The 17,500-nt window shown below is 39.7% G+C and overlaps 1 protein-coding gene across 6 annotated transcripts in view; it reads right to left on the bottom strand.

The window, feature by feature from the left end:
* ubash3bb (ubiquitin associated and SH3 domain containing Bb) overlaps positions 1–17,500 on the bottom strand; it is a 36,770-nt gene that overhangs the window by 14,576 nt on the left and 4,694 nt on the right. The window contains exon 2 of one of the 6 annotated variants that reach the window (XM_061681180.1): positions 4,177–4,271. The exons of the other annotated variants lie outside the window; for them this stretch is intronic. Within the exon in view, the coding sequence (XP_061537164.1) occupies positions 4,177–4,223 (47 nt within the window). The 5' untranslated portion in view covers positions 4,224–4,271. The remainder of the gene's footprint in view (positions 1–4,176; positions 4,272–17,500) is intronic. 6 annotated transcript variants of the gene reach the window in all.

Genomic DNA, 17,500 nt, shown 5'->3' with positions numbered 1-17,500 from the left:
AGAATGGTGTGCTTGTTTATATTTAGGTAGCTATTTGGTATGTCAAGTCTGCTCTAAGTTGCTCATATTTAAGTTTTTATTCATGGTGATGACATCATGTAACTTGTGTGGCGTACATGACCAAGTAATGGGTACGGTGAAGCTAATGCTTGTTTTGTACTGTGGATAGGTAATATTCCTGCCACGTGACAGCTGATGAAAGTAACTAAAAAGTTACTTTTTACGAAGTCACGCTGTTGTAACAAGTCCAAAATGTGGTTTGGCATTGTCTTGCTGAAATAAGCAGGGGCGTCCATGAAAGACATTGCTTGGATGGCAGCATATGTTTATCCAAAACCTGTATGTAACTTTCAGCATTAATGGTGCCTTCACAGAGTGTATGGCATGTGTAAGTTACCCATGCCATTGGCACTAACACAGCCCCATACCATCACAAATGCTGGCTTTTTAACTTTGCGTCCATAACAGTCCAGATGGTTCTTTTCCTCTTTGGCTTGGAGTACACGACGTCCACAATTTCCAAAAACAATTTGAAATGTGGACTCGTCAGACCACACCTCTCCCCATCTTTGCTTGTGAATGACTGAGCAATTCAGGGAAGCTCCTTTTATACCCAATCATGGCACCCACCTGTTCCCAATTAGCCTCTGTTCAACTGTGGGATGTTCCAAACAGATTTTTAATGAGCATTCCTCAACTTTCTCAGTCTTTTTTTGCCACCTGTCCCAGCTTTTTTGGAACGTGTTGAAGCCATAAAATTCTACGTTAATGTTTATTTGCTAAAAACAATAAAGTTTATCATTTTGAACATTAAATATCTTGTCTTTGTAGTGGCATCTGATTCATGTGAACGTGATTTGCAAATCATTGTATTGTTTTAATTTATGTTTAACACAACGTCCCAACTTCATTGGAATTGGGGGTTGTATAATCATTGCAAGAATTAAGATGTTTGTAAACTCTCCATATTAAAATGGGCCTACCCAGAACCACACATACATAAACATGCACACACCACCCACTTGCGGAAATGTTCCTGCAGCTGAACTGTTAAGTTCACAGTGGGAAATCCCACAGACTGCATTCATCACATTTCCTGTTTACAAACCACACACATGCACACGTGCAAAACGGCTAACATTAAAAGAAACTCACACTAATTAAAGCATAATTAAATAATTCAGGTTAACTTCAGATCAGATGTTCTCGAAGCTGGATAGGAAGTTCTTAAAAATGGATTCTGAGACTTTTGGGTACAGATAACACAATATGATATCATGATTGTAGTGACAAAAATTCTCAGTATCATCACAATATTGCTCAAATAAACAAACATCATTTTCTTTTGAATAAACAAAATATATAAAATCAGCAACAAATGTATTTTTTTTACACTTTAGAATTTGTGAACAGCAGCAAGCAAAATTATTTTTCATGACTGCAAGACCCCACAAAATGTAGGCTACTTAAAATGACTAAGATGAGAGTGATGTGTTTAACTAACAGCAAACTTGCCTTGGTGTGTACTATTTCGGGTTGTGAAAATGGAAAAAAAAAACCCACACCATTTCCCCCTGTATTATCTCCATACCGGGTAATTCATTGTCCACCTTCAGACACCCACACTTGTGCACGAGTTAACTTTGTGTAGGTGAAAAAATATTGCTGTCTGCTTTCTGCCATGTAATTTTATGTATTTATTTTAAAGCACACTAGGTTCATAGCATATGCATCTCATTTGTATTTCTGGAACTGACTTGACTAGCAGAATAAATAAGCACATCTCTCAACCAGATGGACAGAGCCCATCATACGTATATATGTCAAAATTCTAGCACATTAATTTGGCATTTGTAAGTTGACTCATTAATTGCGTTAATGTTGAAAAAAAGCATTTACAGTGTTGTGAAAAAGTATTTGCCCCCTTCTCAAATTCTTATTTTTTGCATAGTTTCCCTACTTTAATGTTTAAGATTATCAAACTAACGTACATATCAGGCAAACAGAACTCAAGTAAACACAAATTAAAATGTTTAAATGGTGATTTCATTAAGGAAAAAAGAAATTCTAAGCTACTTGGCCGTATGTGAAAAAAGTAGTCGGCCCCTAAACCTAATAACTGATTGGGCCGCTTTCAGCAGCAACAACTGAAATCAAGTGTTTTCTACAACTGGCAATGAGTCTTTCAGATCTCTGTGGATATATTTTGGCCCACTCTTCCTAGTAGAATTGCTTGAATTCAGCAATACTGGACGGTTTTTGAGCATGAACGGCCTTTTTAAGGTCATGCTCCAGCATTTCTGTCGGATTCAAGTCCGGACTTTGACTAGGTCACTCCAAAAAATTTACTTGCTGGTGTGTTTCGGGTCATTGTCCTGCTGCAGAACCCACGTGTGCTTCAGTCTGAGGTCACAAACTAATGGCATAATATTCTCCTTCAAGATATCTGGTAAAGAGCAGAATTCATGGTTCCATCAATCACAGCAAGTTGTCCAAGTCCTGAAGGAGCAAAGTAACCCCAGACCAACATGCTACCACGACCATGTTTGACTGTTGGGATGATGTTATTTTTCTGAAAATCTGCGTTACATTTACGCCAGTTATAACGAGACACAATTTCCAAAATGTACCAACTTTGTCTCGTCAGTCCATAGAATAGTCTCCAAAAAGTCAGAGACTTTTTGGAGACACTCAGATGTTTTTTTGCAAAAGTAGAAAGAGCCTTTAGTTTCATTTTGGTCAGTAGTGCAGTAGTTTTCGCCTTGGAACTCTATCACGGATGACATTTTTACCCAGTCTCTTCCTTATTGTTGAGTCATAAACATTAACTGAGGCAAGGGAGGCCTGCAGATTTTTAGATGTTGTGCTGGGTTCCTTTGTGACCTCCTTGATTAGTAGTGGCTGTGCTCTTGGGGTAATTTTTGTAGGGCGGCCCCTCCTGGGACGGATCACTACAGATCCATGTTTTCTCCATTTGTGGATCATGGCTCACACCATGGTTCGCTGAAGTCCTAAAGCTTTAGAAATGTCTTTGTAACCAGTTTATTTTATTTAAGTTCAAGTCACCTTTTCAAAAAAGAAGTAGTTCAGTTCATAGTTCATAATTCAAAATGTTGAACAAATTTTATTGTTCCAAAAACTAACTAGTTGAGTTTTTTTTTTCCAAAATACTCTATGTTGCTGACCCTCAAAATACTGGCATTTCATTTCCCCATTTTACCACCCATTCAGTCCACACCAGTAGCCAGCTGCAGCTTTCATCCTACCATCTCAAAAACATTTCGGGCAGACAATCAAAAAATGTTAAACCTATTCAGTATTTATGATGGAAAATTATTCTGTGGGTTCAATATAATTTTTCCACATCATGAGTGGTGTCTCTCAAATTTTAAAAAATGGTTAAGATGTTAAAAATCCCCTGCGATTGGCTGGCAACCAGTTCAGGGTGTACCCCGCCTCCTGCCTAATAACAGCTGGGATAGGCTCCAGCACTCCCGCGACCCTTGTCAGCGGCTCAGAAAATGGATGGATGGATGGATGGATGTTAAAAATCAGTATGTGTGACCACACCCTTATACAGAGGGAACCTTAGGTGAAACCTGCTGCCTGTACATATTTACAGTAGTTTTGTTTTTGTAGTACAACTGAGAAGTCTTTGTTCCAGTATTTTGTGATCAAAGCTATCCCATGCCTTGCACTAATCTAGGAATGGGGATGCACAGTGTTGTTTGTTGACAATACAGTCAATACCATTAGTTACTGTAGATACTTAATGCTACTGTATTTGTAAGATGATTCTTCCTGGAAAGATATAGTGTTGTTTTAATCTCTGACTGACAAGAGGGATTACAAAAATACTGTGTGTGTTTTTCCAAGAAATGAACCGCACCATCAGAAAGAGGGTTGTGCTTGTATGAGTCTTATACGTCTCATTGGCCTTCTTGAGCAAGTGCCCGTCAGAGGAAGCCACCACACTTCCCTACCTGCTCACACACTGCTGGTAAAACCTGTGCACTGCTCTCGTGCGTCACCAATTGTGCGCTTGCTGCATTTACTAATGCAGAAGTCCAGTTTTGTGTTGCATAAAAAGTGTCCAATCAAATGCCTTTAAATTGCCAAATGTTTGGGGAAAATATGCCTCAAAAGACAAATGAAACTTGGTGTTCAAACCATTACCATGTGTGATGCTTGCAGATCTTGTAAGACATCAGCTGAGTGCGCATCTAAACGATTAACTCCTGTTTTCTGAAGACACCAAAGAAGGGGTAGGCCTAGGGTACAGGGGATGGTGAAGAGGAAAAGGTTATGTGATGATAACCACAGAACCAGAAATAGAAATGATTGCAACAATAGAAGAATATGGCTGCTTAGTACAATAAACTTCATTTAAATCTTATTTGGTTTTATTATACGGTTTTCCGAAAGCCTTACAGTCCTTATCGCCTGATTTGCTGTTGCCTGATTAACTAATGCTTCCCCAAGAGCACACATTTTAGAGGGGAAGAAATGTTATACTATCTACTCCTCATATCTATATCATTACAGTTTACATTGAACGTAGGCTTTATGACGGTTATATGATTCTGATTTAAGTTTTACGTAAATGGTACATGAAGTATTGTTGATAGAACAGTTTTAGCACTGGAACTAATTGTATTTTAGGCCAGGGAAAAACCTTCAGAACTAAATGCAAAAAAAAAAATCTATACTGTATAGTAATTTTGTCCATTTTTATAGTCAGAATCACTGAATTTAAACCTATTTTGTTCAAACACAGGTGAGGCAGTGACACGTTGAGCCTCAACTCAGACTGCACAATAATAATGTTTGCAGAAGAGTTTATTATACATTCGGACTTTCCACAGTCTGGTTAATATCACTAAGAAATGGTTGTGACATATCGAGTCATGCTGATCAGACGTAAAACAGTGGCAACAATGCACAGGATGAGGCAAATGATACCATGCAACACAGAAGGGCGTAGATGTGGCCCAACAGGTGCTTGTTTCTGCTCTTCTTAAAGGCTCTTGAAAAGTTACTTCATTTATTTTTTTTTTTCATTCATTCATTCATCCATTTTCCGTACCGCTTATCCTCACTAGGGTCGCGAGCGTGTTTGAGCCCATCCCAGCTATCTTCGGGCGAGTAGTACACCCTGGTCGCCAACCAATCACAGGGCACATACTGTATCAACAAACAATCATTCGCACTCACATACATACTTACGGGCAATCTAGAATCTTAAATTAACCTACCATGGATGTTTTTGGGATGTGGGAGGAAACCAGAGTACCCAGAGAAAACTCACGCAGGCACGGGGAGAACATGCAAACTGCACTCACGCGAGGCTGGATTTGAACCCGGGTCCTCAGAAATGTGAGGCAGATGTGTTAACCAGTCGCCCACCGTGTTTTTCCAGTCAGAATGAAGAATATATAGCAAAACCTTTTTTTAAATTCATAACAATTATGGCGGCACGGTGAATGACTGGTTAGCACATCTGCCTCACAGTGAGGACCCGGGTTCAAATCCGGCATTGCCTGTGCGGAGTTTGCTTGTTCTCCCTGTGCCTGCGTGGGTTTCCTCTGGTACTCCAGTTTCCTCCCACATCCCAGAAACATGCATGGTAGGTTAATTGAAGACTCTAAATTGTCCATAGGTGTGAATGTGAGTGTCAATGATTGATTGTCTATATGTGCCCTGCGATTGGCTGGCGATCCGCTGTTGGCTGGGTTGGCTCCAGCGTACCAGTGACCCTAAGAAGGATAAGCGGTGTAGAAAATGGATGGATAGATGGATGTTAATTATAAAAAATCTAAATCTGACCTTAAATAAAATTAAATGCTTTGGTTTTTGTCATTGCCCTTTTGTCTGTATTAAATTTTATAAGATAAGAAAAGATGAGCTTTTTTAGCACCATATTTAAAAGCTTATCCAAACAGCAAAATGTTTCATGAGGTCAAAACGGCATGAAGTATACTTTCATTAGAATGAATATGTATTGCAAAATTGCGGGTCCAGCGCATATACACTCTTGCCATTTTCTCACTAATATAAACTATAATACAAACTAATAATAATAGTTCATTTTCTTTTCAGGACACTCAAGGCCACCGTACAAACATTGTTAAAAAGAACTCAAGCGATACAATAAAAATAGAAGACCATAAAACTTCAATTAAAATGGCAAATGATATGGGAAATTTTAAAGTGACCAGGCAGATTTTGGATTTGAAGAAGGTTAATGAGGCTGTGTTTTGGGCGTCAGGTGGTAGTGAGTTCCAAAGAGAAATAATAATTAGAAGCTACGACTTTGGGTTCATAAATTGTATTTGTACACCCCCCGCCCCCTCCCCAATTGAACAAACCCTATGTTGAAAAGGTTTTGCAAATCATCTCACCGCAGATCCATCCATCCATTTTCTGTACCGCTTATCCTCAACAGGGTCACGGGCGTGCTGGAGCCTATCACAGATGTCTTCGGGCAAGTGGCGGGGTACACCCTGAACTGGTCGCCAGGGTAATCGCAGGGCACATACAGTATAAACAAACAACCATTCACACTCACATTCACACCTATGGGCAATTTAGAGTCTTCAATCAACCTACCACGCATGTTTTTGGGATGTGGGAGGAAACCGGAGTACCGCAGAAAACCCACGCGGGCACGGTGAGAACATGCAAACTCTCACCGCACATCACCAAGCAATATATTCTTTAGTCAAAATGTTTTACTGTTTTGTAACACAATTTAAGATGTCAACATAGCCATCACAAATGACTGTTTTTGGACAGATTTTGTAACAGAAATGTCAATCTTTTTAGTTACTGTTTGTCACTGTCTCCCTGTTCCAATACCTTTGGAGGGGTGAGTACGTATGGGGAGGCAGCAGGAGCTGCAGGATGTTGGAGCCTGTCGAGGAACTGTATTGGCAAAGCCACTAAAAGCCACAGATGGCTCCGTCATGAAAACACACACGGCAAAAGGCCTTGACAGACGTCAGCATGCTAACAAGTACCAATTGTATTAGTTTACAGTCACCCACAAATGTGTGAATAAACACTCACGCAAACACACAGCGCCCCCTCCTACACAAACACAGTCCACAACAAATTGGGCAGGGGATTAAATGCTACATCAAATCTACTTTCGTTCTTGATCCTTTCAGCTCTGTCATGCCCTATTTACAAACTCCAAATGGAAACACCCTGTGTTCACAGATCAGTTTATGTGTGGCTGTAAGCAACCAGTAAGTTACTAGTGACAGTAGGATCTTCATCTTTTCTAGAATCGGTGTCTATGGAAGAACACGGAACTGTATGTCCAAATGGAATATCACATTTACAACACAAATACTGAACTTCTGTGCTGCTGAGTGCAGCTCAGTCCATAGCATTTAGTACAAAACCCAAGAGAGTAGTAGCCAATGTTACAAACCCACAGGACATTCTTTCCTGCATTTCCATGAGCCTAAAATATAATATAAAATAATATAAATATAAAACAGAGCTTATGCTAACTGACTTTCTATAATAATCCGAAAAGAACATCAGAGGAATTAAGATATCATTATAGAAATAGAGTATTGTGATGATCTATTTCTACCAATAGGAGTCAACAGAAGTCATAAATGGAGTCCAGGGGTCTTTTTCATCGATTCACAAGCAGCAGAAATGAGTGGACTAAACAGTAACATTTACAGTAAGTGCCATGGATACAGAAGTATAACCTATATAAAACCCCAATTCCAATGAAGTTGGGACATTGTGTTAAACATAAATATGAACATCAAAAATAAACATCAAAAATGATACATATTTCTTTGCTGCTACAGACAAATGACTCGATGTCTCGCAAAAGCTACTCGTATTTAGTTATTTACAACCCCAATTCCAATGAAGTTGGGACATTTTGTTAAACATAAATAAAAACAGAATACAATGATTTGCAAATCATGTTCGACCTATATTTAATTGAATACACAACAAAGACAAGATATTTAATGTTCAAACTGATAAACTTTATTGTGTTTAGCAAATAATCATTAACTTGGAATTTTATGGCTGCAACACGTTCAAAAAATGCTGGGACAGGGTCATGTTTACCCCTGTGTTAACAACATTCAATAAACGTTTGGGAACTGAGGACACGAATTGTTGGAGCTTTTTCGGTTGAATTCTTTCCCATTCTTGTTTGATGTACAGCTTCAGCTGTTCAACAGTCCGGGGTCTCCGTTGTCGTATTTTACGCTTCATAATGCGCCACACATTTTCAATGGGAGACTGATCTGGACTGCAGGCAGGCCAGTCTAGCACTCTTTTACTACGAAGCCACGCTGTTGTAACACGTGTAGAATGTGGTTTGGCATTGTCTTGCTGAAATAAGCAGGGGCGTCCATGAAAAAGACGTTGCTTGGATGGCAGCATATGTTCCTCCAAAACCTGGATGTACCTTTCAACATTAATGGCGCCTTCACAGATGTGTAAGTTACCCATACCATTGGCACTAACACATACCATCACAGATGCTGGCTTTTGAACTTTGCGTCCATAATAGTCCAGATGGTTCTTTTCCTCTTTGGCCCAGAGGACACGACGTCCACAATTTCCAAAAACAATTTGAAATGTGGACTCGTCGGACCACAGAACACTTTTCCACTTTGCATCAGTCCATCTTAGATGAGCTCAGGCCCAGAGAAGCCGGTGGTGTTTCTGGGTGTTGTTGATAAATGGCTTTTGCTTTGCATAGTAGAGTTTCAAGTTGCACTTACGGATATAGTGCCGAACTGTATTTATTGACATTGGTTTTCTGAAGTGTTCCTGAGCCCATGTGCTGATATCCTTTACACATTGATGTCGGTTTTTGATGCAGTACAGCCTGAGGGATCAGAGGTCACGGGCATTCAATGTTGGTTTTCGGCCTTGCCGCTTACATTCAGTGATTTCTCCAGATTCTCTGAACCTTCTGATGATATTATGGACCGTAGATGAAGAAATCCCTAAATTCTTTGCAATTGTACATTGAGGAACATTGTCCTTAAACTGTTTGACTATTTTCTCACGCACTTGTTCACAAAGAGGTGAACCTCGCCCCATCTTTGCTTGTGAATGACTGAGCAATTCAGGGAAGCTCCTTTTATACCCAATCATGGCACCCACCTGTTCCCAATTAGCCTGTTCAACTGTGGGATGTTCTAAACAGGTGTTTGATGAGCATTCCTCAATTTTCTCAGTTTCTCTTGCCACCTGTCCCAGCTTTTCTGGAACGTGTTGGAGCCATAAAATTCCAAGTTAATGATTATTTGCTAAAAACAATAAAGTCACTTTGAACATTAAATATCTTGTCTTTGTAGTGTATTCAATTAAATATAGGTTGAACATAATTTGCAAATCATTGTATTCTGTTTTTATTTATGTTTAACACAACGTCCCAACTTCATTGGCATTGGGGTTGTAGTTGTTACGACGATGTTTTTTTTTCTGGAAGAAAGGAATTGAAAGATTATATGAAATCACCAGGCGGCACGGTGGACGACTGTTTAGAAAGTCAGACTCACAGTTCTGAGGACCGGGGTTCAATCCCCAGCCCCGTCTGTGTGGAGTTTGCATGTTCTCCCCGTGCCTGCGTGGGTTTTCTCCGGGCACTCTGGTTTCCTCCCACATCCCAAAAACATGCATTAATTGGAGACTCTAAATTGCCCGTAGGTGTGACTGTGCGTGCGAATGGTTGTTTGTTTGTATGTGCCCTGTGACCAGTTCAGGGTGTACCCCGCCTCCTGCCCAATGATAGCTGGGATAGGCTCCAGCACGCCCGCGACCCTAGTGAGGAGAAGTGGCTCAGAAAATGGATGGATGGATGGATGAAATCACCAAATGATTAACATTATTTTGCGTGTGGAATAAAGTCAACACATTTTTCAGAAAGCTGATGACAGTCACGGTCAGGTTTACATTTGTAAAATTGACCTTTACTTCACCTACCACAGAAGAGCTTTCATGGGAGCCTACCTTTACAGAATCAGAATCATCTTTATTTGCCAAGTATGCCAAAAAACACAATAAACAAGCATGCAATTGTTAATTTAAAAAGGACCCAGACTAAGCTGAGCCCATCCTCTACAATCTATAGTTCTCCAGAGTACAGTATATGCATGTAACAATGTAGGTTGGGTTTTCTGTGGCTGTCTTATGTGGGTAGACTCACCAATGGGTGCATCTCAATGATTATCAGCTCTCAATGACAGGGTATGTCCGATCTGTCCGCTTACGCTGCATATCAAATTTTTGTCCACATAGGCCGGACTGGGATCTGATGGCATACTTAAAATTCTATGTCGTTATCTGCTAAAAACAGCTATGATGCAAACCTGAATTGTGCCACATGGCACATGGGCAGGCTGAAAGGCAAACAACTGCTGGCACAGCAACTGTAACTAGACATCTGCCCGGGGAGCTGCTTGCAGAAGTTGAAAACATGCAGCTGTACCAGACATTAAAATCAAAGCAGCCAGGCACTGCGAATGTGCGTGTACTTTGCTCTATAAATCAGCATTGCAATGCCATATTGACTAGATTAGCAGCGAAACCACGTATGACACAGATTGTGTATGAATAAAAACAAATCTCTTTTCCACTAAAATGTGACCACAATAATCAATTTTCCATTCACAGGAGGCTTTCAGAAGAATCAGACGAGTACCGTATATTTTTTAATCAGCTGTGGATTTACACGCTCCATGCATATCTGCGTAATGGATTGTAAACTTCACAACACTTTCGCGTTCAGTGTAAAGTGTCATGTGAACACACCACATGCCCACCGGCAGAGGTGGGTAGAGTAGCCAAATATTGTACTCAAGTATGAGTACTGTTACTTTAGAATAATATCCATCCCTCCATCCATTTTCTGAGCCGCTTATCCTCACAAGGGTCACGGGAGTGCTAGCTATCATCGGGCAGGAGGCAGGGTACACCCTGAACTGGTTGCCAGCCAATTGCAGGGCACATATAAACAAACAACCATTCGCACTCACATTCACACCTATGGGCAATTTAGATTCTTCAATTAACCTACCATGCATGTTTTTGTTATGTGGGAGGAAACCAGAGTGCCCGGAGAAAACCCACGCAGGCACGGGGAGAACATGCTAACTACACACAGGCGGGGCCGGGGATTGAACCCCAGACCTCAGAACTGTGAGGCAGATGCTCTAACCAGTCAAGTAAAGTATGACTCAAGTAAAAATAATAATTAAAAAAAAGTACTCAGTGAAAATACTACTCAAGTAATGAGTAACTTGAGTTAAAAAAAAAAATTAAAAAAAACAGCATGAACGTCAAATAAAATTTTAAAAAATTATAATATATGGTAGTCCACACAGACCTGCCACAATTTCAATTTTTAACTGCCCAAAAACCAACTATACAGCACGCTGACCGACTGGTTAGCACAGCTACCTCACAGTTCTGAGGACCGGGGTTCAAATCCCGGCCCCAGCTGTGTGAAGCTTGCATGTTCTCTAGCATACCCGTGACCCTAGTGAGGATAAGCAGTGTAGATAGTGGATGAATGGATGGATATACAGTACTCAGTGTTGGAGGTGTGGGGTTACGACAGTCGGCCAATCAGTTACCAGTTTCAAAGGATTGTGCATTTTAAGTCCTAGTAACTGTTACTGCTTCTTTTGGAAGCTCTGTTTGTTGTCGATTGAATGAAGATGCATTGACGAAGAACTCGCAGTTGTGTCAACGCAAATCTGACTGCAAAAAGGGTGACTGGGGAACAACGACGACGAAAAGAACGCCGACGGACCTCTTATTTGATTGGAGGCAATGACGTCTACAGGAATACTTTTCAGATTCTTATTGGGTGAGTTTTCATTGATGTTATCTACCTTACACTAGTGTCGATTAGAAGTTTTGACAAAGATGAAAATATTCCTTGTGGTTGTTACAGCACAAATCTGACAGCAAAAAGTGTTTTTGGCATTGAAAATCACATTCGGATTCGGAAACGACAGAAAACTATATACATCCGGTTATGGGGAAAAAAACACAAGAGAGGGGGGCACTGCGCCGTCAGCACCTCATCCGTCTTCTGAACCTCCGACTGCCTCTTTGTCACCCCCCACTGCACCAGATGAGCCCATGCAACTTGGTAACACGATATGAGACCCCCAGGAATGTCAGCGCCATTTTACCTAGCAACCATGTATTTATTGCGGTAAATCAGGCTATTTCCTCTTCTTCAGTAGCAGAAGAGCGATACCGCAATACCGATACCGCCCCTGCATCGATTACCGTGGACTCAATGACATCACCGTTAAAAAACAAATCTCTTCTACCCCTCATTGACCCCTCATTTAAACCCCTCTGTGACGCCCAGATATTCACCAAATTGGACCTACACAATGCCTACCATCTCATCCGCATCAGAGAGGGGGATGAATGGAAAACTGCTTTCGATACCGCCCTCGGACACGTCAGATACCTGGTCATGCCGTTCAGATTAACCAACGCCCCCTCTGTCTTCCAAACCTTCATTAATGACGTCCGCTGCGATATGTTGAACCGATTTGTTTTTGTTTACTGAGACGACATCCTCATTTTCTCCCCCTCACCCAAAGAACATCGCAGTCATGTCCGCCAAGTCCTCCAACGCCTTCTTGAGAACCGTTTGTATGTCAAACCAGAAAAATGTGGATTCCACCTCCCCTCCGTACACGTCCTGGGATATATCATTGCCAAAGGACAATTGCAACCAGACGCAGTTGTTAATATATATATACACACATATATACAGCAAGTAGTATCATATGCTAAATTACTTTGGATACTGACTATTTTTGCTGTTGAAGGCAAAGTATTTTGGTGAAAATATCAATGACTGTCTCAAGCAGCAGCCGCTGCCGACATCCCCATTAGCTTTTGCCCTATCAGTTTGCCAATCTTCCTTGGGCCCCCATATAATCAATAGAACAAATAATAGTTTAGTATATACTGTAGGATATCGTACAGCAATGCAGTAGTGACACAATATTCATTGATACAGCAGTTACTCAAAATATATGCTAACAAGTAAACAACATTAACACAAAAGACACCAATTAATAATTCAATCTGATATGAAAACAAATACTGTTAAAAAAACCATTTTAATCCTCAAGCAACACCTTTCAGATGAAAAGAGTATAAAGTGGATATAACAAAACCAAATAGCAGGCATGTGAAACTAGCAGCCTGGGAGCCACATCCGACCTGCCACACTATCTTATGTGGCCGGCGAAATCAAATCATTTGTCAACTTTTGCTAAAATCTGTACAAAAATTTCACATGTAATATGAATTATGTAATATGTCATTGAAATAAAAAACGATGAGCTATTGCAAGCATTTTTTTTTGTTACCAAACCCCTTTTTACAGTAACAATAGTGGAAGAAACGATTATCCTTGACTTCAGATTTGAAAACTACTTATCCGTCATGTTGTTGTGTATTTACAATACTATGATCAGGTGCTGAAACATTTATATGATTTCACGGTCATAACGGCCCTCTAAGGGAAACCGTACCAACAATGTGGCCCACGACAAAAATTAGTTTGACACCCCTGCTCTAACTACTGTATTTCCTCAAGTTGTAGCCGATACTGACATATAGATATTTATTTTTTCATCAATTCTTATAAGTACCGAAATACAGTGGTGCCTTGAGATATGAGTATAAATCATCTTTCCACATTGAAATGAGTTTCAGTGTCCCAAAAACAGCAACGATTTTTGGTGTGTTTTTAATAATAAGAAGAGCACCTTATAATATTGTACTATATAAAAATATTCAGTCATAATGTGATTAAATAGAATGTCAAGAATTAAGCAGGTTTTGCCACATTTTTTGCTTCAATTCAATGGACATTGTCCAGCTCCTTCTGGTGTGCATGCCTTTGCCACCTTAAGGCAGTATAATATAGACAAACGGATATACTGTACATGGAGGTAGTACTGCAGTAGTATTGTTTTCAGAGAGGATAAAGAATATATGCCTGTGAGCACTGTTGTTTTTCTGCCCGCATGCGTTGCTGCACCGTCAGTGTTCAAATAGCCATCGCTTAAAGGACTAGAACACCACCACTGTTTTATTAATTTGCCTGTCTGTGGCATTTTGCATTGTTTGTTAGCATTAACTGTGTAATTATCTTTGTTTAATGTTTAGTTTGACAGTAAACTTAAACTGGGAGTGGCAATAGACACGTTGAAGCCTCTTTTTGGAACTATTGCTCTCTATCTCCCAAACTGCTGCTTGTTGTGAAGAGAGTTGAGTTGAGGTCGCTGACACCATACAGCGCTCCTATCTCAAATTTTTGCTCTTCAGTTGTTAGATATATTTTAGTAGTTATCATTTATTTGCTTAGCTTGCATTAGTATTTTGCATTAGTAGCTTGCATTAGTATTTTGCATTACTAGCTTGCATTAGTATTATGGACAATATTTAGATAGAAAGATGTCTCGCCTTCAAGAAGATGACTCAGCAACATTTGATGGAAGGGCGCCTTGACCAAGGACGTGATCGGATGTGGTCGGGGACGGGACAGGTGTCGTCTGGTCCTATGTTTTGTGTTGTGTCTTAATGCTTAGAACATTATGTCTTGTAGAACCCTCCTATTTTCAAATAAATGTAGGAGCGACGGGGGAGATTGTTTAGAGCGTGTTGAGAGGCTGTAACCTGAACAATCTCCCATGCGCCCTCCTCATGAGTAAAATGACCAACGTCTTCATTCCTTTTGTGTTTATTCATTATAATGTTTGGTGAGATAAAACCAACATTAAATTGGTCCTTCGAGCCGGATGTCAACACACCCGAGGATTCCAGTTGTGGAGCCGATACCCAGTTAAGAGACCGTGGCCACGGCAATTGAGACCCTTTCCGGGACTGGTCTTCATACTCCTCAACTGGGATCTGAAGGTTGACGACAATCCACAGGATTGAAGACGACTGGTGAGTTAATTTTTTTTTTTAATTTTTTAAAGAGTGAATGTATCGCGCGACAAAGAAGTCTGCGGCGAAATAAACCTTGTGTAATACTAGTCACTGGCAAGTAAATGGACGGCGGAGTCCTACAAATTCCGCATGGACGGCGGAGTCCTACAAATTCCGCATGGACAGCGGAGTCCTATACGTGCTAAAATTCCGTGTTAAAATAAAAAAAAAAAAAGAGCAAACAAGGGCTCCTATCTTGAACAACTCATAAGTCGGGCACCAATGTACTCAATATTCACTACATCAAGGAATTAACTTTGTAAATGTTACAAACAATTCTAACAGAAAAATGAAACCCCTGTCTAAGGAAAAAAAAAGTTGGCAACCCAGCAATTACTAATACTTGAATTTCATACACGCACAGTAAGATACTTGAGTGCCCCATAATCTGAGAAGGTTGTCTGATTCTCTGCTTCTGCATAGAGCATCAGATGAACCATGATATGATCACCAAGATTTAGTAACAGTAAGTGCTACTACGTATATCCAGAGAGTTATGAGTCTCCCTCCAAATTCAGGAAGCATACTATTTACCATTACCTACAGTATAATTGTCTTATTGTGCCATAGAAATTCTCAAGACTTCTGAGTAAACTCAAGATACAGCACTAAAGAAAACAAGGGAATGACTAAATAATGCATGACCAACTCCACAGTACTCAAAGATGGATTCGATTGTACACAGCTTTTACTGATGTAGCAGAAGTGCTCCACTGCATTGCATTTGCGCCCTCATTTTTGCAACAAAAAAAAAAAAAGTAAAAAATAAATAAAAAAGTGAAATCCCCTCAACGGAATCATGTCTACTGCCCTGTTGTATGACTAACCTGTAAAGGTTTGTATGATGCCAACAGTTTTACTATACAACAGTCCTTCAGTATAGCTGGCAGAGGTAAAGGACTCAAGTCACAAGTTTGACTTGAGTCAGACCCAACTTTAGGACTTGTGACTTGCTCTTTTAAAACTCATTAAAGACTTGATTTGACTTGGTATTTATGAGACTTGACTTTGATTTGAACTACATGACTTGACAAGTCATACTTTTGCATTTATTTGAGAAGACAGTAAAGTGATAGACAATATGAAGACCGAAGACCAAAGACCAAAAACCGGAAACTATGCTGTTGAAAAAATGCGATTGTGAATGTGTTTCCATCAAAATGTTTACATGGTCGCTGTCTTCAGTGGGATTAGTGATTGTTACGATAAGCCAGCTGGTCCACCATATTTGATGAGACAGATCTGCCCGTAAACTAATGTAAGTAGAGTAAATGGACTGACCTTCATAAAGCAACAACTTTCAAAGTGGACAAAGTTAATGCCTGTCATTCGCGCGCACACACACTAATACATTTGAGAAACAGATCGGCACACACAAAAAACGCGTCATTTTTAAATCTGAGGATTACATACAGCATGTTTAGTCCCTTATACAGAATATTTCAATATTTATCATCACAGTAACAATATTACATACTACATTGGCAGCTGTAAACAGTGCACAAATGCAAACGTTAGGAAAAAAACCCGCAAAAAAAACGATGTTTTCTTCGAAATAAGTATAAATATTTTATAACACAGTTTTGTTCATTCGATATTTATATTTATATATTACACAGTACATGTACTTTTTGGTGTTATGATCAGTGAAAAAAAGCATTTTATTATCACGCCAATACATGTGCCCGAGCAAGATTGTATGACTTGACTTACGACTTGCTTAACCCAAGCAATAACGTCACTCGACTTGCTTAAAATTTAGTGGGCACTAGACTTGACTTGCTTGATTTTTTTCCCGCAGTAATTAGGGACTTCCTTGAAACTTGAAGGATATGATTTGAGGCTTAATTCCGACTTCTTGCACATGGGACTTTTCCCCGCCTCTGATAGTTGATGCTGTTGCATTTCAAATAACTTCGAAATTGTCAAAAAAATAAAAAATAAAATAAATAGTGAAATGCATTATGCAGATCGAAACATAGCAACAACAACCTTGTTGATATTAACTTAAATTAATAAAATAATGTTATTTAAAATAACATTATTTAATATTTAATATTGGTGAATCAGTTTTAATGTTCCCTTCACCTGAGCACATTTCCCCTTTCATAGAACTTGTTTTGATGTACAAAGTCATTACTAAAAAGTACTTAGGAGTAAAAGTTGCTTAAAGTCATCGTAGTACGTTTCGAGTGCTTCCCAAATTCGAACAAGGCCAGCAACTAAACATTTCCCATTCTAGCTATAGTATTACCCTCTCACATAGTAAACCAAAGCACAACATATTTTTGTCCAAGCACCTCCATTATTCAGATTAATATGTAATTTAAAAAAAATGGCAGCAGCACACAAATGGAATATCTGTCAACAGTTGAATCCCTTTACAGCTGAGCCAGGGCTCCAGAGGTTGGCCAGGATATTTATTGGGTCAACCGCTTTCAAGGAAAAAAAGGAAGATAAATGG

This window comes from Phycodurus eques, chromosome 7, assembly GCF_024500275.1.
Source record: "Phycodurus eques isolate BA_2022a chromosome 7, UOR_Pequ_1.1, whole genome shotgun sequence".
Classification (NCBI taxonomy): Eukaryota; Metazoa; Chordata; class Actinopteri; order Syngnathiformes; family Syngnathidae; genus Phycodurus; species Phycodurus eques.
This window is presented reverse-complemented; position numbering and strand designations above follow the sequence as displayed.